This window comes from Mobula birostris, chromosome 2 (assembly GCF_030028105.1).
Source record: "Mobula birostris isolate sMobBir1 chromosome 2, sMobBir1.hap1, whole genome shotgun sequence".
Lineage (NCBI taxonomy): Eukaryota > Metazoa > Chordata > Chondrichthyes > Myliobatiformes > Myliobatidae > Mobula > Mobula birostris.
In genome coordinates this window covers 198,725,140-198,751,299 of record NC_092371.1, presented here as the reverse complement: position 1 = coordinate 198,751,299, position 26,160 = coordinate 198,725,140, and the positions used below count along the sequence as shown (strand labels likewise).

General features: G+C 38.1%; 1 protein-coding gene across 1 annotated transcript; it reads left to right on the top strand.

The window, feature by feature from the left end:
* Window positions 1-819: 819 nt before the first annotated feature.
* Window positions 820-25,317, top strand: LOC140209971 (meprin A subunit alpha-like). The gene is made up of 14 exons (XM_072278674.1): window positions 820-889; window positions 966-990; window positions 1,088-1,141; window positions 1,317-1,357; window positions 1,455-1,530; window positions 2,777-2,894; window positions 4,703-4,890; window positions 5,427-5,636; window positions 5,729-5,875; window positions 13,174-13,389; window positions 15,968-16,434; window positions 22,248-22,410; window positions 23,690-23,882; window positions 25,157-25,317. The coding sequence occupies exons 1-14, from the start codon at window positions 824-826 to the stop codon at window positions 25,308-25,310; spliced, it is 2,118 nt and encodes a 705-aa protein (XP_072134775.1). The 5' UTR covers window positions 820-823; the 3' UTR covers window positions 25,311-25,317.
* The last annotated feature ends 843 nt before the right edge of the window (window positions 25,318-26,160 follow it).

Below are 26,160 nucleotides of genomic sequence, written 5' to 3'. Positions count from 1 at the left end.
AGACTTTAATGGTGACAAGTTGTTCCAGGTAATTGAGTTTGGCTACACATCTCCCTATGATCCTTAGCCTGGTTCTCAGTACGTCTGATTACATTCCCATCTCACTCTGGTTAACCATCTGAACCCAAGTCCCAGCAAGGCACCTGACCAACTATCCTGACCCCTGCCTCTGGCCATGAGACTGCTCACGTTCCGGACTATTGACTCTGCCCTGATTCACTGCATTCCTGTCCCCTGACTTCTGTGACAAATTTATTCATGCTCCTAAACCCAGAGCTGACTACACACTTGACCCAAGCCCCTGATCACCCGTCTTGCATCTTGTCAGGCACGGAGCACACGTACTCTTAGGAGTATAGAATGCTAAAGAATCAATACCTTCTGGGTGAAGAAATTTATTCCTATCTCTCCCTGTGTATTTACTTTGAAGTTCATAGAAATATCAACCCTTCATCTCAACTCCAAATTTTATATGTTTTCATTATGTAGCAGATATGGTATCTTATTTGTATTAGTTCATGAACAATATTTAAGCCTGCATCAGCAGATTTTCTTTGGAGAGATAGTAATTAAGCTTAAGTGAATTATTCACTATCCTTCTGAATTGTCTTAATAACTTACCAAAAAAACGCAAGGCTAGGAATACAGTAACATTTTTGTACCATGAAGCTGTTATTAGAAGAAAGGACGTTGGACTATTGCACTCATCTTCCCCGTGGTGTAGATTTATGTCCCAAACATGTTATAAATGTCAAGATAGTGAAAACTGAATGTTAGTGTGTCCATATATTGACAGCTAATGCATTTGCTGAGTGGAACAAAAATGCACTCATCCGCATTGTATTCCTTTTCTTTAGTAGTTTTTTTGGCATATTGTGAAACTTTGGTGGTAAGATGCACTATGTTCATTTGCAAATTATTTTGATTATACTTTTACCATTTAAAATCAAATATTTTTTTTCCAGATCAGAAAGGGTCCTTTTGAAAATTGTAAGTGTTTCTTTTCTCTGTTACTTGTTTTAAAAGCATTTCACACAATATCTTTCTTAATGTTTAATGCATTCATTTCTAATTCTTCATTAATTAGATTATGAAGTGGATGTTAGCAATTTAAAAGAGGATATCCCACAAATAAATGCAGGTAATTTATAAGACTTAGAACAAAGAATGCATTCTCTACTATCTTGAAAGTTAAGTCTCTTAAATTTACTAGTATATCCTTCTAAATTTCTCTGGATTATTGAAAATTCTCACAGCATCTTTGATCAACATGTAGAATTTCTTATAATATGTTTTTCCGATTACCTTTCTGATAGAATCCCAAAGGTTTTTGCTTCAGGGAGACATTGCAGTAGTTGTAAGTATGATATGCATTATGTTGATTCATAATAGATTCATTTGTTGTACCATGCTGTCATCTTTCATGGAATATTGATTTCCTTACTTTGTTTCAGCGAGAACGGAATGCTCATAAAGACCCAACAAAGAGATGGACATTCCCAGTTCCATACATTCTAACAGATAGTCTTGGTAAAATTTTATTTATAAATTATTGATAATATGGAGGTCTTCACACTCATTATTAATGTCCTGATTTAAGCATCTAATATTATATGAATGTTTAATGTGCACATTTGAAATTTCTCAATAGTATTTTGCAGGAGAGTGGTCAATCTTGTCCAAACAGGGAAATTTGAAATGTTTACATTGACAACTTTAGGGACTTATTGAAGATAAGCAATCAGAATTCAAAAGTGAAATATTGCTAAATGGACAGAGCACTTTTTCACTTTTGTGTTGATTAACAAATTTATTCACTGTTGTTGTTCATTGTAAAATAAATCAAAGCCGAATCATTTTTGACGCAGAATGATAGGCAATTTCTAGTGCACATGTTGTAGCCCAGAGGATGATAATTTCGCTTCATTAACTGTATATACTTTCCTAAAGTTAAATCATGGGACAGCAAAAGATGAATGCATAATGTGCATATCTGAAATTTCTCCATATTATTTTGCAGAAGAGGGGTCAATCTTGCCAGAATTCTGAATGATGTTTGAACAGAAAACAAAGTTGATTCTTCAAAACATTTTAAATAGTTGAAAACATGAAAATAAACGTAAATAATAATAAAAAGATCAAATTAAGATATTGTTACTTCTTTCTCTAACAGAAGCACAAAAAAAGCTCTAATTAATAGTTTGCAACTACGAGGAAATCTGCAGATGCTGGAAATTCAAGCAACGCACACACAAAATGCTGGTGAATGCAGCAGGCCAGGTAGCATCTACAGGAAGAGGTACAGTTGACGTCAGGACTCCTGATGAAGGGTCTCGGCCCAAAACATTGACTGTACCTCTTCCTATAGATGCTGCCTGGCCTGTTGCATTCACCAGCATTTTTTGTGTGTGTTGCTCAAATTAATTGTTTCCTGGAACATGATTCCTAGGGACTCTGAGCAAGTTTCTACTCAGTGGCTGGGCTCCATGCAGAGCCCATTCACAGAGCACAACAGAAACTTGTCAGTGAGCATATGCTCAGGAGTTGAAAGACATAGTGGCACTTACACTGAGAATTTCCAGAAAAATTCATTCTCATCATCTCATAAGCATGAAGTAGCGGTATTTGGGTATCATTTTAAATCATATTTTAAGTAGCTTTTGACTATTACAAGTGAAGAGATTTATGGTCAAACTCCTTCATTTGTTATATTTACCTAGCATTGGTTTATTGTGTAAAAATACATCAAATGAATTGCTTAAATTCTGATTTTCAGAGTTAAATGCCAAGGGCATCATCTTGGATGTGTTTGAGCAGTTTCGCTTAAAGTCGTGCATTGATTTTAAACCATACGAAGGAGAGAAATCTTTCCTATCTTTTAAAAAGTTATATGGGTATGTATAAAAATATACAGTTTGATAATTATTTTTTGCATATAGACTGCACCAAAGATTCTTAGTTTCATAAAATAGTACAAACTGTGTGCTGTTTTGACTGTGAAAGAAGAGAGCCAAGTATTATTTATCTCCTTTCAGGTACTCTGCAAGTATTAAACAATATAGCAGGTTCATGCTGTAAATATTGACCAGTGCTTTAAATTTCTAGCATCTGTAGTAGTTTGATTTACCCTTGCTCCACCTTTTCTATTAACTTAACTTTCTACGTTTGCATTCTTAATTTTCCCAAATTTATCTTCTGCATATTCATCTCTATCTCTCATTAAAAGAGTCCTCATCTGATCACTCTGAAATTCTCTTCGCAACTATTTAAACCTAAAATCTGTATTTAATTCTCTATGATTAATTGATGGTAGATATGTGAGTTATCTTTCTTCCTATCTCTCTCCATATATTGATGGGCCTTGGTCATTAAGCATGATGTACAAAGAAGAAATATTGTTGATATTGTTCAAAAGAGACAGCAATATACTTTTAAAAATCTTCTCTAAATGCAGAGACAAAAACTAAATTAATCTTCAGAAAATCTCTGGGAAATTTTAGAAAGAAATTATGTTTTAAGTTGAAAAAAAAGAGAAGAGAGACTGAGAGAGAAATAGGAAAGATCTGAAACACAACCACTACTAATCACATTCAGTCTCTCCTGGCCTACACCATGTACCAGCCCTTCCCTTTATTCTCCCTGTCCTACTCATCTTTTCTATAACGTAAGGTATAGCGTGGTTCGTAACTTGATTTGCCTGCACCAGGATCGGGAAGAAGATCTCTGCACTCCATTTCAAGCTACCTTTGGAGATGGTTGGAGGCTCGTCTTTTTAATATTGTGCAGTGTACATTGACAGTCGAATTAAATATTTGAGCTATAGCTGAGTTTGTGGCTCTCTGCAGGTACCTGGGAAGAATCCTTGCATATTCCTGCAGCTTATTTTAATCATGAACTTGGCGTGCGTACTATTTATGATTGACATCACAACAACAACACCAAAGATCTGATGCTATTTTAATAACAGCATTGCAGTTCAATAATTCCATTTACTATCAGAGATGAAATCTCTGAAATTCTTTTTCTTTGCAGACATCCACGAAGACAGAAGGGAGTCCCAAAGAATGAGTGCCAGTTAAAAAGTTAAAACCCCAAAGTCTCCCCCATTCCCCCTCCCACGCACAAGCAGCAGCAAGGCAATTATCCTCCTCCACCCTACCCATCTCTATAAAAATAAACATCAGCACCCTCCACTCGCTGAGTACACAGCTTCTGACAGCTGATCTGTGTTCCTGATGCTTCATTCTTTCCTGCGACATTTCAGTCAGTGGCACTGGCTTAGAATCAGTCCATCCTCAGGGCTGCAAAACCTCACAACCTTGAAAGCATGCTCGTTTTCTGGGCCGCGTCTGTGAGGTATCGAAAAGCGGCCGGTTGTGAGCTCCTGGGAGCAGTTCCCACCACAGCAAAGAACCGAGGTCTGAGTGTAACTTCAGGTCAGGGTCTTTAATAGAACCCCATCCAACCTGAAAGGGAAAAGGAGAGACATCAAAGGTAGAAATTAAGCTGTTTTCATAGATGAACACAAAGGAGTCACATTTTAGCACCAACATGACTCCTCCTCGGCTATGTCATGGAAATATGGAAATATGTCCTGTACGTTGCTAAAATGACCATACTTCAAGCGTATCTACTGGATTCTAAACAAATATATTTTTTCTTCTTTGTATGTAATTGTCAAAATACTGTCTTCATTGAACAGGTGCTGGTCTTTTATTGGTAATAACCACAATGGCCAAGTTTTGTCCATTGGTAAAAATTGTGACAGTAAACCTCTTGTTGAGCATGAAATTCTACATGCACTAGGATTTTACCACGAGCACTCAAGACCAGACTATGATGACTACGTTAATATTTGGTGGAATGAAATTCAGCCTGGTAAGGTTTCAAGTTAACAATCTCATGGTATATTGGTTTAGTTGAGCATACTGACACAGATCTGAAAGGCTCTGGGCTTGACCCTGTCCTGCGATGTTGTCTGTGTAGAGTTTGCATGATTTCTCCATGAACACATGGGCTTCCTCCCACATGGTAAAAACTTGCTGGTAAAGTAATTAGCTCATTCCAATGACTTCTGAGTGTAGGGTGGAGGTCAGAAGAGTCAAAGGACAAATGATGAGCATGTGTATGGGGAATAAGTATCAGGGAAATAGAGAGGAGATGGGACTATTGGGATAACTATACTGGGAGCCAATGGGCCAAATGACATCCTTCAGTATCAATTTATACATCAGGTATTTGTAATTTCTTTCAAATGATACTTTAATACCTCTAAATTGCAAAAGAATAATAGGATTTCTTGGTTATTGGTATAAAATCTGTAATTCTAATTAAATAAATTTGATATTTAATCTAATTTTGAAAATAAATTACCCGTAACTGCTGCTGAATGTCAATGTTGTACTTTTATTCAGGTTATGAGATAGGTTTTGAAGTATATGGCGATGACATCATTACTGACCAGAATACTCCATATGATTATGAATCTCTGATGCATTATCCACCATTCTCCTTCAACAAAAACGATAGTGTGCCAACCATCACTGCAAAGATACCGGTGTTTAATGACATTATTGGACAGCGATTAGACTTCAGTGCTCTTGATCTGCTGAGGTTAAATCGAATGTATAAATGCAGTAAGTTCAGTTTTCAATTCATTTTCTTGATGACTATGGTCCTCTTCAGGGATATTGATTAATTTTGATTTTCACATAAACCTTTATCTCAGATGCCACTCTCACACTGTTGGACCAATGTGCATTTGAGTTTCTTAATATCTGTGGCATGATCCAGGGAGAACAGGATGCTACCGACTGGGTTCATGTGAAGAGCAGTCCTGGAAATAAAGATCATACTATAAATGGAAAATGCAGAGGTGAGTGTGAACCATTAAGTTCTTTCAATTGCCCATGATCACCTAATCCACCATTCCGATCCTTGCGCCTGTTCTGTCATGGGGAAAGATCATGGCTGACCTGGATCTGATCAACATTTACCTGCGTTGTTTGCATAACCTCAAATAAACTTGACTAAAGAAATCTCAGTTGTGACATTTCAGATTGGCCTAAACAATTGCTATTAAATTCATTCTGATAAGGGTTTAAAGCTAATTTTTTTTCTGTAATTTCAGTTTGATGTGGTATCTGAAAAGTAGGTAAAATAACATTTAAATACTTTCGAATCTGTAAGTATCTGAAAAAATGTGATATTAATGCAAATTATATTTATTAGATGACTGTTCAAAAGACATGAGAAAATTATCCATAGATAAGTCACGAAAACATGTTTTCCCTTTGTCTTCCATGAAAGAAAAGCTTGATCAGTTCTGGATGGTTGGAAGAAAAAAATGCATATAATAGGACTTGATAGGGTAAATTTACTCAAACCAAAAATTTTCTGAAATAGAAATCATATTCGTATTGTTTGTTTAGTTATTGGATTAATCATTTGTTTATTCAGTTTAATAAGTGCAAAGGGAAGCGAAGCCCCTAAAATAGAAGCCAATGAGAACCCCTGTACAGAGTCGCACTCGAGGTTCACCCGTCGTGGACATTGAATTTCATTCAAATCTTCTGTCGAGAACGTTAGATATCGAATATTAATTGCCCAATAATAGATAAGGCCCAATAAGTTTCGGCAATGCCAAACCACCATCCTTTTTTGATTTCTGTAAATATTTCCGACTTAATGTAGGATTTTTATTCTGCCATATATATGAAGAAATTTTAAAATCAATAATATCAAAAAATGATTTAGAGATGAAGATTGGTACCGCCTGAAATAGATAGAGAAATTTAGGTAAAATAATCATCTTAGTAGCATTAGTTCGACTAATCAATGATAAGGACAATGAGGACCATTTAGTAAGCAGTTGTTTAACATGAAAAATTAAGTGTAAAAAGTTACTTTAAATCGATCCTTATGCTTCTGAGTAATATTAACACCCAAATAAGTAAAATAATCAGTAGCCAGTCTAAATGGTGATTGTCTATCAATTGGAACTTGCATATTTAATGGGAAATGCTCACTCTTATTAAGATTCAATTTATAACCAGAAAAACTACTAAACTGAGCAAAGAATGATATTACTGCAGGGATGGATTTCTCTGGGTTAGGGATCTATAGTAACAGGTCATCTGTATATAGTGATACCATATGCATCCCATTCCCACGAATAATGCCAAATATATTGGGTGAATCACGAAGAGCGATTGCCAAGGGCTCCAAGGCAATATCAAGTAGTAAAGGGTTTAAAGGACAGTCCTGTCCAGTACCGCGACAAAGCCTAAAAAAGGGGGATCTCTGATTATTACTAAGTACAGAAGCCAAAGGTGTATGATATATCAATTTAATCCAAGATATGAATTTTGGGCTAAAATTAAATTTCTCAAGCATATTAAATAAATATTCCCATTCAACTCTATCAAACGCCTTCTTGGTGTCAAGCAAAATAACACATTCTAGAGTTTTAGATGAAGAAGTATATACAATGTTCATTAACCTCCTAACATTAACATACGAATAACGATTTTTAATAAATCCTGTCTGGTCGTCAGAGACAATTTGTGGCAATACAACTTCTAATCTAATTGCTAATATTTTGGAAAAGATTTTGGAGTCCACATTCAACAAGGATATAGATCTATATGATACACATTCAGTGGGGCCTTTATCTTTTTTAGGAATTCAAGAAATAGATGCTTCAGAAAAGGATTGTGATAATTTTCCTACAAATAAGGCATCCTTAAAGATTCTACATAACCAAGGAGAAAGTAGATTTGAAAGAGATTTTTAAAATTCTACTTTATACCCATCCAGACCAGGTGCTTTACCAGAATTAATGGAAGAAATTGCTTTCTTTACTTCTTCCGTAATGGATGCATCTAATGTTAAACATTCATTAAATGGTAATTTTAGAATATTCAATTTCCTTAAAAATTCATGCATTATGGTAGAATCATCAGGAAATTCTGATTGGTATAAAGAGGTATAGAATTCCTGAAAAGATTTATTAATTTCGTCATGGTCAACCATCAAAATACCATCCTGTTTACGAACGTTAATAATCTGACGTTTAGCCGAAGCAGCTTTCAGTTGATTGGCCAGTAATTTACCTGATTTATCACCATGTATATAAAATTGACTCTTAGTTTTAAGTAATTGATTTTCAGTCGGAGATGTTAATAATAAACTGTGTTGCATCTGAAGTTCAACTGTCTTTTTATAAAGCTCCAGATTAGGAGCAGCAGAATATTTTTTATCAATTTCTTTAATCTTATCAACCAATGTACGTATTTCATTATTAATTCATTTTTCAATCCAGCAGAATATGAAATAATTTGTCCACTGATATATGCTTTAAAAGTATTCCATAATATCCTGCTGGAAATTTCTTCCGTGAAGTTAGTTGAAAAGAGAAAGGTAATCTGTTCTTTAATAAAGTTAACAAAATTTAAGTCCTGAAGTAGAGTAGAACTGAACTGCCATTGCTGAGCGCTGAAAGTTACATCAGTTAATTTGATTGATAGCTTCAAGGCCGCATGATCAGAGACGGCGATTGAATCGTACTCACAGGCAGTAACAGACGAAACTAACAGAGAGTGCATTAAAAAGTAATCAATTCTAGAGTAATTATGATACACATGAGAAAATAATGAGAACTCTTTATCGTTAAGATTTAAAAACCTCCAAATTTCTAAAATTCTGGAGTCATCTAAAAAGGAATTAATAAAAATAGTGGATTTGTTTGGAAGTACCTGATTGGGCACAGATCTGTCCATTGACGGATTCAGGCAACAGTTAAAATCTCTGCCCATTATCAACATATATTCATTTAAATTAGGAAGAGATGCAAATAAATGCTTAAAGAATTCAGGATAGTCGGTATTTGATGCATAGATATTAACCATAACAACTTTTTGGTTATAAAGTAAACCAGTAATTAACAAAAATCTACCATTCAGGTGTGAACTTGTTTCATAGTGAACAAATGAAATTGAGGAATCTATGAAAGTAGAGGCTCCTTTCACCTTATGCTGTGAGTTGGAGTGAAATTGTTTGTCTTTCCAAGACCTAAAAAACCACCGATTATCCTCCTTCCTCACATGAGTTTCCTGGGCAAAGATAATCTGAGCATTCAATCTATGAAAAACTTTAAAAATCTACTTCCATTTAATCAGATGATTCAAACCATTAATGTTCCATGAAACAAAGTTAATAATATTATCCATTTTACTTGAATAAGCCATATGGTATGTGAAGGATTAACCTTAATGCATTGGAAACTCATAAATCAGGAAGATGGAAAAAGGTTTAAAGGGGAACCAGAAGTTACGACAATTCAGACCATATTTATAGTTTCAGATAAGCCCAGATGAAAAAAACTAAATTAAAAATAGCCACACTTTCCATCCACAAAAGCCTGAAAATTGGCGAATAGACAGCCAGAAAGCTATCTAGAAACTCCCCTACCCCCACATCTCTTGAAGGCCAATCTCCAAAATTGAAAAGAATGCAAAATACCACCCACAGTCAACACATTGAGAAAAGAATACCATAAGAAACACCAAATAAATGTTAAAAAGAACAGCCGTTTGCAAAACATTTTGAAAGGCGAGATCATGGAAAGTGAAACCGAATACAATCTTAATTAATATTTCAGGAAAAAAACCCATCAATCACCAAATCAGATTCTCAATTATTTTCAAAAACAAACAATTGAAAAAATAAAATAAAATAATACAGGGGAAAAAAAGAAACTTTAACATAAAATCGTGATAAACATTCATACTTCAAAACAAACTACGAGTATTATTAAACGGAGAGCAAAATCCTTCAAACTTTGAAAGTCCAGATCTATGAACTGGTTATTAACTTAGAAACCAAATGAGTACAGACATGAAGAAACAGTAAATTTATTAGACTGCTGAGATTAAACATTGATCCTCAAGGAACTGATGAGTTTCGTCCACGGATTTAAACCATTTACGTGATTTATCAGTCAGAACAACCCTTAGGTGAACTGGAAATAGCAGAGCTGATTGGAACTTTCTTTGATAGAGCTCTGACATCACCGGTTTAAAAAGCGCTCTTTCTTGTATTACCTCAGGACTGTAGTCTTCAACCAGACAAAAGTTGAGGTCTCCGTGTTCAATAACTCCTTTCCGATGGGCAATTCGAATTAAATGCTCCTTGCTATGCAGATAATGGAATCGGAGTAAACAGGTCAAGGCTTCAACTCTTTAGGAGGCTTTGCTCTTAAAGCCTGCTGAACATGATCAAGTATAGGAGGAGTAGAAAAAAAAATTGATCAGAGCCGAACACGTCCGTCAAAAATTGAGAAAGGAATTTAGTAAGGTCACCACTCTCAACATCTTCACGGTGTCCTATTACTCGCAAATTCTGTCTATGACTGCTACTTTCCAGGTCAATAATCTTGACTTTATACTGTTCCAGTGTTTGCGTGGTCAAAGTTAATTTCTTTTCCAACAAATCCAATCTACGATATCTCTGTCTACCAGCTTCATCGAGTTCAGAAATTTGCTGCTGTTGTTTTTCACTCTCCCGCTTAAGTGCTCCCAGTCTACCTTCAATCTCCTTTAACAATACTTCCAAAGTGGAAAATCTTTTATCGAATTTATCATCCAGGAGCTTCGACATAGCTTCCAAAGTGAGTTGAGACTGTTTAGGCTGTTTAAAATCACCTTCTCTCCTTCCATTTCCACTACCAGCTTCCTTGCCTTCGGCTGATGCCCTTATCCCTCTGGTATCCATTCCAGTGATTAAAAATCAAAGTTCAAGCATATAAAAGTGTTATAAACACTTTAATATAGATAGTAAAAGGGTGGTAAAAAGATTGAAAAATGAACGGAGCAAAGCCAAAATGCAACTTACTCAATCTAGTGCCCAAAGAGAACTTAAGAATTGTTTTGTTGTACAAAAAAAACGATAACAGTTCTGAGGTGCTGCGTTTTTAACTATTTTTATCTAAGTATGTCTAATAAGAATTGAAATCAAAGAACAGAGAATTCTACAGCATTGTGACTCAGAATTCTATTTACAATGGATGGCTTTCCTGCTGATAAGAAAAGTTTTTGACCTTGTAATAAATGATGCAAAGCGGTAATAAGACCACAAGACCATAACATATAGGAGCAGAATTAGGCCATTTGACCGAATGAGTCTGCTCCACCATTTCATCTTGGCTGATCCATTTTCTCCCTCAGCCCCAGACTTCCCCCTCCCCCCCCCACAATATACCTTCATGTCCTGACCAATCACAAATCTATCAACCTCTGCCTGAAATATACATAAAGATTTGGCTTCCACAGCTGCCTATGGCAATGAATTCCACAGATTCACCTCTCTCTGGCTAAAGAAATTCCTCCTCATCTCCATTCTAAATGGATGCTCCTCTATTTTGAGGCTGTGTCCTCTGGTCTTAGACTCATCCACCACAGGAAATATCCTCTCCACATCCAATCACCATGGTCTTTCACCATTTGATAGGTTTCAATGTGGTTATGTCTCATTCTTCAAAATTCTAGTGACTACAGGCCCAGAGCCATCAGACATTCTTCATCTAACAAGCTGTTCAATCCAGGAGCCTGAATGGAAATTAGGAAGAATATGACCTGTACCTGTTGCCATAGCTTCCAATAAGATTGACACAAAGGTTGGGGGTGTTGTGGACAGTGTGGAGGGCTGCAAGACATGATAGTGGGACATCGTTAGGATGAAAAACTGGGCTGAGAGTGGCAGATTGAGTTCAACCCAGATGAGTGTGAGGTGGCTCATTTTGGTAGGTCAAATATGATGGCAGAATGTAGTGCTAATAGTAAGACTCTTGGCAGCATGGAGGATCAGAAGGATATTGGGGTCCGAGTCCATAGGACACTCAAAGCTGTTGCGCAAGTTGACTCTGTGGTTAAGAAGGCATACGGTGTACTGGCCTTCATCAGTTGTGGGATTGAGTTTAGGAGCGAAGAGGTAATGTTGCAGCTATATAGGACGCTGATCAGACCCCACTTGGAGTACTGTGCTCAGTTCTGGTCAGCTCTGTACAGGAAGGATGTGGAAACTATTGAAGGGGTTCAGAGGAGCTTTACAAGGATGTTACCTGGATTGGGGAATATGCTTTATGGGAATAGGTTGAGCAAACTTGACATTTTCTCCTTGGAGCAATGGAGGATGAGAGTTGACCTGATAGAGGTGTATAAGATGATGAGAGGCATTGATCATGCGGATAGGCAGAGGCTTTTTCCCATGGCTGAAATAGCTAACACAAGAGGGCACAGTGTTAAGGTGTTTGGAACTAGGTACAGAGGACATGTCAGGGGTAAGATTTTTATGCAGAGAGTGGTGAGTGCGTGGAATGGGCTGCCGGTGACAGTGATGGAGACGGATACAATAGGGTCTTTTAAGGGACTCCTGGATAGGTACATGGAGCTTAGAAAAGTGGAGGGCGATTGGTAATCCTAGGTAATTTCTAAAGTAAGGACATGTTTGACACAGCATTGTGGGCTGAAGGGCTTGTATTGTACTGTAGGTTTTCTATGTTTCATTGTTAATAAGGAAACTTGGCAAATGTGAAAAGCTACACAAGTAACTCCTGACAGGCGATAGCATGAATGATCTATTGAAAAAAATGAAAGGAATATACAGGATGATGCCAAAGGGGATTGATTGCATTGTTGGCACAAGGAAGAAACAAAAACTTATGATCAATGACATATCAATGGACAAACTAGGACTGGAACAAAATATAATTGCACATCAGAAGCTTATTTTAGGAATGCTGTATAATCAGCAGCCCCTAAACTGCTGAGCAATCACCTACAGACATCTACTACATTTTTACTCTCAGTTATGTAAATATCAACTTAATCAATGATCCTGCTTTGCTTTATTCAATTAGAAATAAATGGTTATCATATCTTCAATTGCTTCTTTAATTTCAGATTAAGAGTTTGATTTGAAACATGCTTCATCCTGACGTCTATCATTTGATATAGATTTGTAAAACTAAAATTATTCTTTCTCTTGTCACCAATAATTTCTGCATCTTAATTTGTTCCATAGTTGTAAAACAATGAATGAATCTGAGGCTTTTTTTTACTAAGTACAAAGAGAGTTCCACTTTCTCCAGTTTCTAACAAATTATTGAAATTCTAGATGCTGGATACTTCATGTACCTTGATACTAAGAATGGCAATGCAGGTCAAAATGCTGTTCTGGAGTCCAGGATCCTGTACCCCAGAAGGGATGAGCAGTGTCTTCAGTTTTTCTACAAAATGACAGGCAGTCCAATGGATAAGCTCGTTATATGGATGAAAATGGATGATGGAACTGGAACTGTTCGAAAACTAGTTAAAATTCATACATTACAAGGTATGATCTTTTTAGACTGATAACCTATTACTTCATTTGTCTATGTTTGTCCATTTCTCTCTAAATCTGCAAGATGGCACAGGTGAATCATGGCAACATTCTGCGGGCTACATACGACCTGTTGGTGCAGTCTTTCATTGATTCTGTTACGCTTATCAGATTTATTTAGTATGCCTGCAAGAAAATGTATCTCAGGATTGTATATAGTGACAAATAAGTTCTTTGATAATAAACAAGGAAGAAGCTGCAGATGCTGGAAATCTGAGCAACGCACACAAAATGCTAGAAAATCTCAGCAGGCCAGGTAGCATCTATGGAAAAAAGTACAGTCGATGTTTTGGGCCAAAACCCTTCATCAGGACTGGAGAAAAGAAGATGAGGATTAGATCGCAGGAGTAAAGATTGGAGTAATTTACTCCTCATCTATTTTTCTCCAGTCCTGCTGAAGGGTCTTGGCCTGAAATGTCAACTGTACTTTTGTCCATAGATGCTGCCTGGCCTGTTGAGTTTCTCCAGCATTTTGAGTGTGTTACTTTGATAATCAATTTACTTTGAACTCAAATCTCTCCTATCCATAATATTTGTCCAAAAGTCTAATATCGATATCAAAGAATCTACTAATCTCTGTCTTGAATATGCTTAGGGATTGAGCCAAATATTCAGTACACCCAGGTGAAGAATTTCCTTCTCACTTCTATCCAGTCTGGCCAGCATTTATTTTAAAATTATGACCTTTGGTCTAGATATCCCAACCAGGGGAAATATCTATCCCACATCTACTCAGTCAAGTACCCTACTTCTTAATGGCGACCCTCTCAATTCTTGGTCCAGTCTCCTTAATCTCTCATCAAATACCAAGCTGGCACTCACTTTCGCCACAGACCTGTTCACAATATTTTAAATGTAGTTTCATCAATGATGTATATAATCAGAGCTAATGCTCTCTACTCCTCTCTTTTACTCTAGTCTGCCTACAATAAAACCCAATGCACTGTTTGCCTTCCTAGTTGCTTGCTGTACCTGTACGCTAATTTTGAATGTTTCATGCATTAAGATGCCCAGATCCTGCCCCCTTAACATCAGCAACTTTGAATCTCTTACCATTTAAAAAAACACTCTACCTTTCTGTTTTCCCTACCAAACCATTTGATCTCATACATTTACACAATATGTTCCATCTGACATGTGTGATCCAATCTGTCAACTTGTCTGTATCCCTTTACAGCTTCATTACATCGTCCTGACAGCTCATATTGCTCGCTAGCTTTGTATCATCACCAAACTGGAAATATTACACTTATTACACAAAATGTTGGATGAACTCAGCAGGCCAGGCAGCATCTATGGAAAAGTGTAAGCATTGCCGTTTCAGGCCGAGACCATTCCTCAGGACTCATCAAGTCCTGAAGAAGCATTTTGTGGTATTAAGGGATTCATATGTTTAGAGGTGGTGCCACATTATAGGTGGCAGTGATAGTGTTAATTGCAGAGTGGATGATTATGGAAAGTGAAGACAATGATTAAATGGGGAAACGAGATCTCTAGATGCCGGAAATGTTAAGCAACTCAAACAGAATGGAGGGAAATGCACAGACAAGTTTTCAGGTTGAGACCCTTCACAAAGCCTGATCTTGAGTCCTGATGAAGAGTCTTAGCCCAAAATGTTGACCTTTCATTCCTCTTCAGGCAGGTTGCCGCTCTTGCTGAGCTCATTGAGAATTTTGTGTGTTTTCCATGAAGAGTGGGTTCAGGAGAGTATCAAATGGAGAAGTGCAGTGAATGGGGTGGATGCAGCTGAAGATCTGCTCATTAGGGATAATCACTGATGAAGGAAACCAGAAGCAAAGGTGTGGGAGGTAACATTATTGAAGTAGATATAACAAAGATAGAGGAAACCGGAAACTAGCATTGTCCTTTCAGGAACTGGCGAGAGAGGGAGTGTGGCCAAGAAAGTTATGGGTTTGTTGGTTTTTCATAAATGTTGAATACCTATCTATTCCTGAAATAGAGAAGGGAAAACTAATGTAGAACCTGATTTGAACAGTGTGTAAATTAGGACAGAGTAGAAATTGCCACTGAAAATGATGTAAATTTCCATTTCAGGGTGTGAGCAGGTAATAGCAGTGATAGTGATCAGGGTGAGGAACTTGAGTATCATTGGCTAAGACAACTTTCTGCAAAATTAGCATCCATAACAATTCCTTATTCCATAGCGACACCTTTGATCTGGAGGGTTGGTGAGCTTTAAAATCTAATAACAGAAACTATCCAAGTAACCTAGATACCAAATTTTTCACTATTTTCAATAAATAATTGCAATATAATAATACTCTGAGCATATGTTGATGTGCTGGTTAGAAAGAATACTTTTATGTTTAGTTATTCCAGTCATGAAACTACTCATTTTCAGATTGGTACATGTTGTTTCACTTCACTTCATCTGAACGTGCTTTACTCCCGGTACTCCTGGAGAATTCATCAACCACATTAAATTCCATGCCTTGTATGATAAATCATTCTGATTGTTAAAACTTTGACAAATATTTCATGTTTTTATCATTTATTTCTTTCTCTACAGCGGATGGCAGCCATTCATGGAACATTGCCCATGTGACCTTCAATGCGACAGCCAAGTTTCGTTATGTTTTCGAAGGAATAATTGGTAACTCCAGTGATTCTTCAGGTGGTATTTTCCTGGATGATGTCACACTTACCGAGACCAAATGTCCTTATAGTGTCTGGCATGTAAGGAACTTCACCAAAAAGCTTCAAAAGAATTATAGGAGGGCCATAACCAGTCCATGTTTCTATAGCCCGGAAGGATATCGATACGGTTTAACTTTAAGACCTCATTCTCATTATGAAAATTATACAGGGATCTTTTTCCACCTGTGCAGTGGTGAAAATGATGATATGCTTGAATGGCCAGTTGGGAACAGACAAGTTACCATTACAGTAATGGACCAGCATCCTGATGTGAAACTCAGAATGTCGTCTGCTCGAAGCTTCACTACAGATGGAAGTTATCTTCTACCCGGTGAGAAAATAAATGTAATATCTCTGTTACAATTTTAGCATCTGTTTGAAATGGATTCTATAAGAAAGAGCTTGAACTTTGGTCAAACTGTTTCTCCTTGTTTTCAGTTAGTATAAAACAGGGGTCCCCAACAGTTTTTGCACTGCAGGCCAGTTTAATATTGACAATATTCTTGCGGACCGGCGACCGGGGGTGGGGGGTAGGGTTGCCAACGGAGAAGAGTAGCAGTCAAATGCGTTGTTTACCCCGAGAAAGACTACAATGAGAATGAAACCTTGCGCGGGCACCAGTGCACATGCGTGTACGTGCCGATTTTTTTCACAAATCGTTTTTGGTGATTCTGATTGGGTGGGGGTGGAGTGTTAATCACGACGCAATATGGGTGATAAGTGGCTAATACACTCAATTTCACTTCTAAAAGGGTTTATCTAATGAATTTAATATTAAACACACAGCGCATATTTTCCTCGCATGAATACAGTGATAAGTCAATTATCAGGGGAGCTTGAAGTAAGTGTTGAACGGACTAACGAACTTCCAGTAGAAGTGGTAGAGGCAGGTTCGATATTATCATTTGAAGAAAGATTGGACCGCTATATGAGCAGGAAAGGAATGGAGGGTTATGGGCTGAGTGCAGGTCGGTGGGACTAGGTGAAAATAGCATTCGGCACAAACTAAAAGGGTCTAGGTGGCCAGTTTCCGTGCTGTAATTGTTATACGGTTATATAAGTCACTTATAAGTCAATAGTATCATAACATTTTAAGTAATGTTTGGATATTAAACACACAGCACATATTTTCCCCGTATGAACATATAAAATCATTGCAACACACCAATACTGCTGAATCAGTGGGAGCCCTGGGCTTGTTTCCCTGCAACATCAAGGGGTGATGGGAGACAACGATACCCGAAGGGGGTTCCTTATGTCCAGTCTGTTCCGCTGTTTAGTTTTCGTTGCATTCATTGCAGAGATATGTTGGAGATGGAAGCAACATTTTCAGTGCTTTCATAGAAACATAGAAACATAGAAAATAGGTGCAGGAGTAGGCCATTCGGCCCTTCGAGCCTGCACCACCATTTATTATGATCATGGCTGATCATCCAACTCAGAACACCGCCCCAGCCTTCCTTCCATACCCCCGACCCCCGTAGCCACATGGGCCATATCTAACTCTCTCTTAAATATAGCCAATGAACTGGCCTCAACTGTTTCCTGTGGCAGAGAATTCCACAGATTCACCACTCTCTGTGTGAAGAAGTTTTTCCTAATCTCGGTCCTAAAAGGCTTCCCCTCTATCCTCAAACTGTGACCCCTCGTTCTGGACTTCCCCAACATCGGGAACAATCTTCCTGCATCTAGCCTGTCCAATCCCTTTAGGATTTTATACGTTTCAATCAGATCCCCCCTCAATCTTCTAAATTCCAACGAGTACAAGCCCAGTTCATCCATTCTTTCTTCATATGAAAGTCCTGCCATCCCAGGAATCAATCTGGTGAACCTTCTCTGTACTCTCTCTATGGCAAGGATGTCTTACCTCAGATTAGGGGACCAAAACTGCACACAATACTCCAGGTGTGGTCTCACCAAGGCCTTGTACAACTGCAGTAGTACCTCTCTGCTCCTGTACTCAAATCCTCTCGCTATAAATGCCAGCATACCATTCGCATTTTTCAGGGCCTGCTGTACCTGCATGCCCACTTTCAATGACTGGTGTATAATGACACCCAGGTCACGTTGCACCTCCCCTTTTCCTAATCGGCCACCATTCAGATAATAATCTGTTTTCCTATTTTTGCCACCAAAGTGGATAACTTCACATTTATCCACATTAAATTGCATCTGCCATGAATTTGCCTACTCACTCAACCTATCCAAGTCACCCTGCATCCTCTTAGCATCCTCCTCGCAGCTAACACTGCCACCCAGCTTCGTGTCATCCGCAAACTTGGAAATGCTGCATTTAATTCCCTCATCCAAGTCATTAATATATATTGTAAACAACTGGGGTCCCAGCACTGAGCCTTGCGGTACCCCACTAGTCACCGCCTGCCATTCTGAAAAGGTCCAGTTTATTCCCACTCTTTGCTTCCTGTCTGCTAACCAACTCTCCACCCACACCAATACCTTACCCCCAATACCGTGTGCTTTAAGTTTGCACACTAATCTCCTGTTTTTTCGTGGCTATCTCAGGATATTTAGCCTTGACTTTGATCCAGAATGCCAGCAGAGGTGTAATGTCAAACATACTTTTCAGCCCACCGTCATTTGGAAGCTCGAGGAGTTGATCTCCTTCCCTCACTGACATGGATGACGCGAGGGTAATGACCTCACGTGCGTTCATGCTCAACAGTGGCCGTGACAGGGAATGAGGAAAGGTGCAGCTGACTCATGTCACCAAATCATGTCGTTTCCTTGCGGCCCGGTAGCACATGCTTTGCAGCCCGGCACCTGTCCGCAGCCCGGTGGTTGGGGAGAGCTGGTATAAAACATATGCATAATGGACACAGGTGAATAAATATGAGTGAAAATAATCAGACATCAGGAAATATGAAACAAAAATATTTTTTGTGCTTGTTTCACAGAGAATCTGAATTTTCCTTCATTCTCTAGTTTTAAATCTCTCAGTGCCATACACACACCATGTTCATAGTTTCTATGGGTCTTATCTCCATCTTCCTTAACCTAGTTCCCAAACTATTAACCACCTAGTGGTGTCTCCTTGTTATTTGTTTACAAACTCTGCGAGGGCACCATCTATTGGCCATCTGTACTTACACACTGAATCACACACTTTGCTATGGGACTGAAGTCACCTAGAATGCAGGCCAGGTTAAGAATTGGTTTCACTTTTCCAGATGGGCCTTAATGAAGTAGGTGAGTATTTATTAACAATCAAATAACTTCACAATCACTAGTAATATTTGTTTTCAGTACTGTTCTCCTCTTGAAACCTGGGAATTTAGATTTAGATTTAGATTATGAAGACACGCAGTCCTCTTTCATTGTCATTTAGTAATGCATGCATTAAGAAATGATACAATATTTCCCCTGGTGTGATATCACAAAACACAGGACAGACCAAGACTGAAAAAATAACAAAACCACATAATTATAACATATAGTTACAACTGTGCAACAATACCATAACTTGATGAAGAACAGTCCATGAGCACAGTAAAAAGTTCAAAGTCTCTCAAATGTCCCACACCTCATGCAGATGGGAGAAGGAAGAAAAAGTCTCCCTGCCATGCCCGACCACAGTCCGACTGAGTCGTCCTAAAACTTCGAGCCTCTGATCAACTCTCTGACACTGAGTACCAAGCACCATCTCTATCCGAATGATTCGACCTCAATCTCGGTTGCCAACGGCAGGCAAAGCCGGGGATTTTGAGGCTGTCCCTCCGGAAGATTCTCGATCACAGAGTAACAACAGCAGTGAACATGCATTTCAGAAATTTCTCCATATGTTCCTCTGTGCTTTCACGTCTGTCTCCATCAAATCAGAATTGTCCACGGCCCCTATTTAACGGATAAGATATCACTTTCACTGGAGGGCTGCGCACACGTGACGCGCTGCTATCTCTTCTTAAAATTATTTACAGTTTGAACTTCATCCTTTCCTTCTTTCAATGAATCTCAAAGTGGTATATGGTGGCATACAGCTCAGGTACACTGGTAATAAATTTACTTTGAACTTTCACTTTTCCTTCTGTCTCTAAAGCCACAGACTAAACTTTGCCACGTGCCTTCGTTATTTCACTATATAGTGAAGTCTTGAGCAGCCTTCCTAATTAGGGGTGGCTGGGAGTTACAGAGGTCCATTGGACAGGTGCCTGGATAAGGTGCGGATTTCGGGGCAGCACCATCACAGAAACAAATTTGAGTTTGAGGAGATATTGTTAAAGATCATACAGTTGGTGTGGCACATATAGTTAGTTGGGGCAAGTGAAAAAGGATGGGGATTAGAGGGACCTGATGATCAAAATATCATGGCAGAGAGTGGAGATCACGACATGCATAGAAATACTGATTGGTGGGGTCGAGGTTTTTAGGGTATTTAGGAAATTTGTTCTCAGTGATCAGGAAGTGCGACAATAGCTGGGTCTGGAGAGAAGTCCAAGGAATAGAACTACAGGTGGTACATCACTGAAAATTCAGTACGTCTTGGTTTTAATCAGACACCCAAAATATGTTTCTTCATCCTGCTCCTGATCTCCATGAGGATTCAGCAGTGGACTGCAATGTTGCTGACTCACTGCTGGATTTGACATTGCTTTGATTTCATTGGAGATCCCAGGGGAAAGGAGTGGAAGGGCATTGAAAGACAAATTCCTTTAGTTTTAATATTTCCTTATAATATTATAAACTACTTAAATATTTTAAATGTATCTAACCATTTAATTGTTTTTTTTATAATTTCGCACTTAAAATGAAAATATAATTTTTTGCAATTGAGATCACACTAGTAGGCTCAGGGATATGGAGAATTATTCTGACTGGATCCCATATCTGGACTATGTAAACATGGATGTCATAAAAGATAAAATACCAAATTGAATTAAAATATTCTTTTTCTAAGAATGTGCTGATTAATTTCACCTACTATTTCTCTGTAACAGTTTATGGACAGAAGACTAAAATGTACTGCTATCGATGCAATAATGTTCTTGAATGTAGATCACGAATAACCGTTATTGAAGAACCTAATAGTTCAGTATATTTTTCATTCCAAAGTTTGGATAAGAATTTTTAATAATGAAAAACCCAGGTGAAATCCATTGAAGAGTTTGTTTCTGGCGCGAATCGACTCTAAACTCAGAAATTACCAGGATTCCCTTCAGTTTGCCTATTGCCACAACAGGTCAACAACAGATGCTATTTCATTAGGTCATCACTTAGAGCAGGATCATCTGGACAACAGTAATGCACATGATATTATGCTGTCATTTGACTACAGTTTGGTGTTCAACACCTTCATCCTCCCCAAACTGATCAGCAAGCTCCTAGATCTGGGCTTCTGTACATTCTTTTGCAACTGGATCCTTGACTTCCTCATCAGCAGATCCCAATCAGTATTCTAAGAGTATCTCCACTTTGTTGATCATCAAGACAGATACATCTCAAGACTGCATTCTTCGCCCCCTGCACCATTTTCTTTACATTTATAACTTCATCTCTAAGCACAGATCCAATACCATCGATAAATTCGCCAATGGCATAACTACTGTTGGCCAGATCACTTGGGCGATGAGTGAATATGCAGGAGTGAAATAAAGCATCTAGTTGAGTGGGGCCACTATGACAACCTCATGGTCAACATCAACCAAACCAAAGCAGATGATAAGAAGCCTGAAGTCCCACGCCACAGGTTTGGGAACAGCTTCTTTCCTACAACCATCAGGCTCTTGAATATACCTGCACAATCCGAACCCTATCTCAGCAATGGAACACCATAGATTACTTCTTGCATTGCCATGGACTTGTATTGCACCTTTGCTTTTTGATATTACATTCTTGCTTTAACAAACATGGTTTAATTAGATCTGTAACATATATGGAATTTTTATTCTGTGTTTATTTAAACCTTTGCACTGGTGATGATGTTGCAAGGAGTTTTTCATTCTATCTGTATCTCACTGTCCTTCTGAACCTGATAATAAACTCAACTGGAATTGTTAAATTTGAGATTGTTACACTATTAAGTTGTTAGATTTGCTTCATATTTCCTACCAATATGATTCTGCACTCTGCTTTAATATTTAAGTTAGCATTAAATGACCTAATATGTATGACACTGTTTAATTACAGGCACCAGTAACACCTCCTATTGGGACAAGCCCACATTAACTGGAGACTACGATGTTGCATGCAACTGTTACCGAAGTTCCACCTGGGGATGGGCAAGATTCATATTACACAGGGATCTCCGCCGCAAAAGTTTCTTAAAAAATAATGACCTCATTATTTTTACTGAGTTCAATGGTAAAGTTTCTTCTCATGTTTTCTCTTGGTGTTGTTGTTACTTTCCCATCGCAGACTGAAAGTCGTGTTTAGAAAGCTGAGTTCTGTGCTTTATTGTTAACTTCATGTGATTTGAAGTTGTTTAGGGATTTTTGCAGAGAAATTAGTTACTTGTGCAAGTAATAAATATTATTGGTCAACAAGGTGATAACAGTCAGTTATAAGGAGAGCTCATGGCAGGGACACATGAATGAGAAACTTGGCTAAATTTTGTAAAGCAAATGGTATTGTTGATGGGTGTATGGTTTGAAGAACGAGAGGGGGAAATATGTGAGAGTCTACCTCCAGTTGCTACTTTTATATCTGGTAATTTGACATGCTGCTTTTTCAAACACACTATGGAAGACTGAAGGGGTACGGTACACTGCACATTCTGTTCTTCTTAATGGTGAAAGAAAATGATTGAAGCTTATTTCTCCAATAAACCAGGGGTCAAAAATACAAAGGTTTATGCACTGCTAGTTAAAAAAACAGCTGACACACCTAACAACTATGAATTATGGATCTGGAGTGGAATTAGTTTACTGGTTATCCCTGAGGTGGGATAATTTAATCAGGTACACTTCCTCTGGCCACTCATTCCATATTGCATGCTGCTCTGTGTGACATAAAATAGCTTCCATAGTTCCTATTAAATATTTTCCCTCTCACTTTAAACCTAAGACTTCTAGGTTTTGGTTCCCCGACACTGCAAAGAATATGCTATGTATACACTCATAATGAGTTTATATGTTTCATCAAGTCTCCTCTTGCTCTTCTAAGTTCCAATGGATACAGAGTCACTTATTAAATGCATCAAACAAACTACTGTGAGATCATCCCTTCAAAGCTTCTTCTCTGGTGTGGATTCTGAGGCGGTGAATGAGCGAATGTGAGAACCGCAGACTCCACATATAGGGCAGCAGACAGCTAATGGGAGAGGAGTTTGGTTTTGTGAGGTGGTGTGATTCTTCCCCTACTTACACCGGGACGTTTGTGTGCTCTCAATACATGACCTCAGGACTCTCAATATGATGCTGAAAGCAACCACTCCACTCAATATTGCTCAATGCAACGTGCTATTTTGAAGCATTGCCAATTTTTAAGGACATACTGTTCCTATTTGGCCGTGCTGTTCCCCCCCCTTTCTCTACCTCTTAGACATTGTTAGTTGTTAGACTCACACAGAAGAAAACAGGAAAGAAACAATTACCAAAATGCAAAACTCAATCGCTGAACTTAACTAATCTTTTTTTCAAAGATCTGACTCCATTGATTCATACAGAAGTGCCAATTCAGCCCAGGGGTCCTCCATTAAGGCATCGGCGAGCAGTAGAACATCAGCTCTACTCAGCAGAGCATCAGCTACAAAGTCCCTTCAGAGAGCAGTGCAGTCCTGGCTATTGTCTGAATGGTGGAATATGTGTTACTGTGAATGGGAAAGCAAGTTGCAGGTAGGTGAAGCTTCTGCAACTCATGTGTGGGTACTTTGAAGGAGCAAAATAGTTATTTTGCAGGGTTTACTTAGAAAATTTTGATGACCTTTTGGTTCAGTTTGCACTATGAAATCTGATTTCTCTGATTCCAGAACCATAGATGTCCATTTGTTACAAAGATCTGATCTACCCTTTTCTGAAATGCAAATTACTTTTGTTGAAAGCCAATCTCAACAATATTTGAATTTGCTACACCACATGACAATAGAACACATGTCCTACTAAGTTGATAGAGTTATTTGATATCAAATAGTCCATACAGCTCAACTTGTCTATGCTAACCAAGTTGCACATCTAAGCTAATGCTATTTGCCTGCATTTGTCTCTTTTCCCTCATCATTTTGTTTCCACGTAGCTGTGTGAATACCTTTTTAAACGTTGTAATTATACCTGTAATAATGGCATGATTATAAACGTTGTAGCAAAAAAAAGTATACAAATATATGACACTGCTGGGCAAGAGAATATTGATGATCATCAAGCCCACGTTGTATTCCCCATGCTAGCATTAGTTCAACTTTATTGATAAATATTGCCTATCTGACCCATTAGTCCCATGCAACAATCTTTAACACAGTATAATCTTTAGGGAGATGTGCAGCTCCAAGCGAGGATAGAATTTTCCCTATATTTGTGTTTGATAGAAGATGGGCAAGATTCAAACACGATAAAGCCTGCAGAGGTTGGAAATCCAAACAACACACACAACATGCTGGAGGAATACAGCAGATCAGGTCGCATCTGTGGAAAAGAGTGAAATGGGAGGACTAAGCAATCCATTTTGTTTGGATAGCCCTCGCAGCCCAAACTGCCATTCTCCCTAATGCCCTATATCTCTTTCCAGTTTCATCAAACAAAATGCAGAACATGAAATTAGTATGACCAAAAACAATTAATGGTAACTTCAGAAGATGCTCTTATAGATCAGGGCCACTGGGTAAACTGCTCCTTACAACTTATCCTGGCCATTATCTGATGACACATTCTCAGACTTGCTTGTTACGGCTCTACACAGTTTGCATTATTGGTATAGTAGAGAACTATTGCTCACTGGGAAACCTAGGTAAGCACATGAAGACTGTAGAAAGGATGTGTTAGTGAACTTGGAAGCTGTTAGATGGGGGGGATCTGTATGGAACATACTGTAGGCACCAGCATTAAACTTTTGGACAGAAAGGCTGTTGTTTGTGCGATATTGTTATGTCATATTCTGTAATGTTGTTCCTTTTTAGGTGTGCGTCAACTCAAATTCACCAGCACTTTGGTGATCGCTGTGAGAGAGCACAGGTTCATGGCACAGTCCTGGGAGTACTGGTTGGTGCAATTGCAGGTGTGCTGGTGTTGGCTATTGCTATTATTAACATAATTGCCAAAAAACGAAATTAAATCATCATAATGCTCATAGGTGGATTATAAATTGAAATTTTCACTAATTTACAAATCTTTTAATGTCTTGCAAGAACTTGCACGAGTTTTGTGTTCAATGATAATTTCATGAAAATTGGTTGTATTTGCATCTCCTCACATTAGACATTACTATTATTTCTAATTGTATTAGGGATAATAAAGCATGTAATAAGTAATTGAGTCAAACTGTTGAGCACTGCTTTGCTTTGTAGAGCTTTTACAATAAATCATTATGCCTGTTCGCATTTCCTGAAGCTTGTGTGTGAATTTATTCTTTAACATAACTCAGAGTTAAAGCAGACAGCAAGGCTGGTTGAGCAAGGGAGTCCTGGTCTATAGAAAGTGAGTTCAGATGAGATGAGGAACTGTGTAAGAAAGCAATCTAGTCGCCACCTTACAAGGAATCTGATTTAAAGGGGAGTAGATGCAGAAAGAACTTGTGTAAAATGGTTGATCATCAACATACGAGATACATTGTGAAGATCAATGAGTAAAGGAAGATCCAGGAAGTATTCAGCACTGACTTCCAGCACTGTGGAAGTGTTCTTTTGTGCCAGGGACATCTTAGGAGGAAACGATAATCAAACATATAAGGCGCAAAAAAGATAAATGGGTTTGAAGTCTTATACATCTTTAGTTAATTTAATGCCACCGAGTGGGACAGTTAGTGTTCTATTTTAACAGAGGTGTTAAGAATTTACGCAGTAACTTTAATCGAACATCTCCAGCAATTTCTGGAAGTTATAAAATTGCCACGTGTGAAGATGTGAACGTGTCAAGCGTTAGTTAACTTTGATTTATTTAAGTATTGTTAAGTAGTTAAGTATTG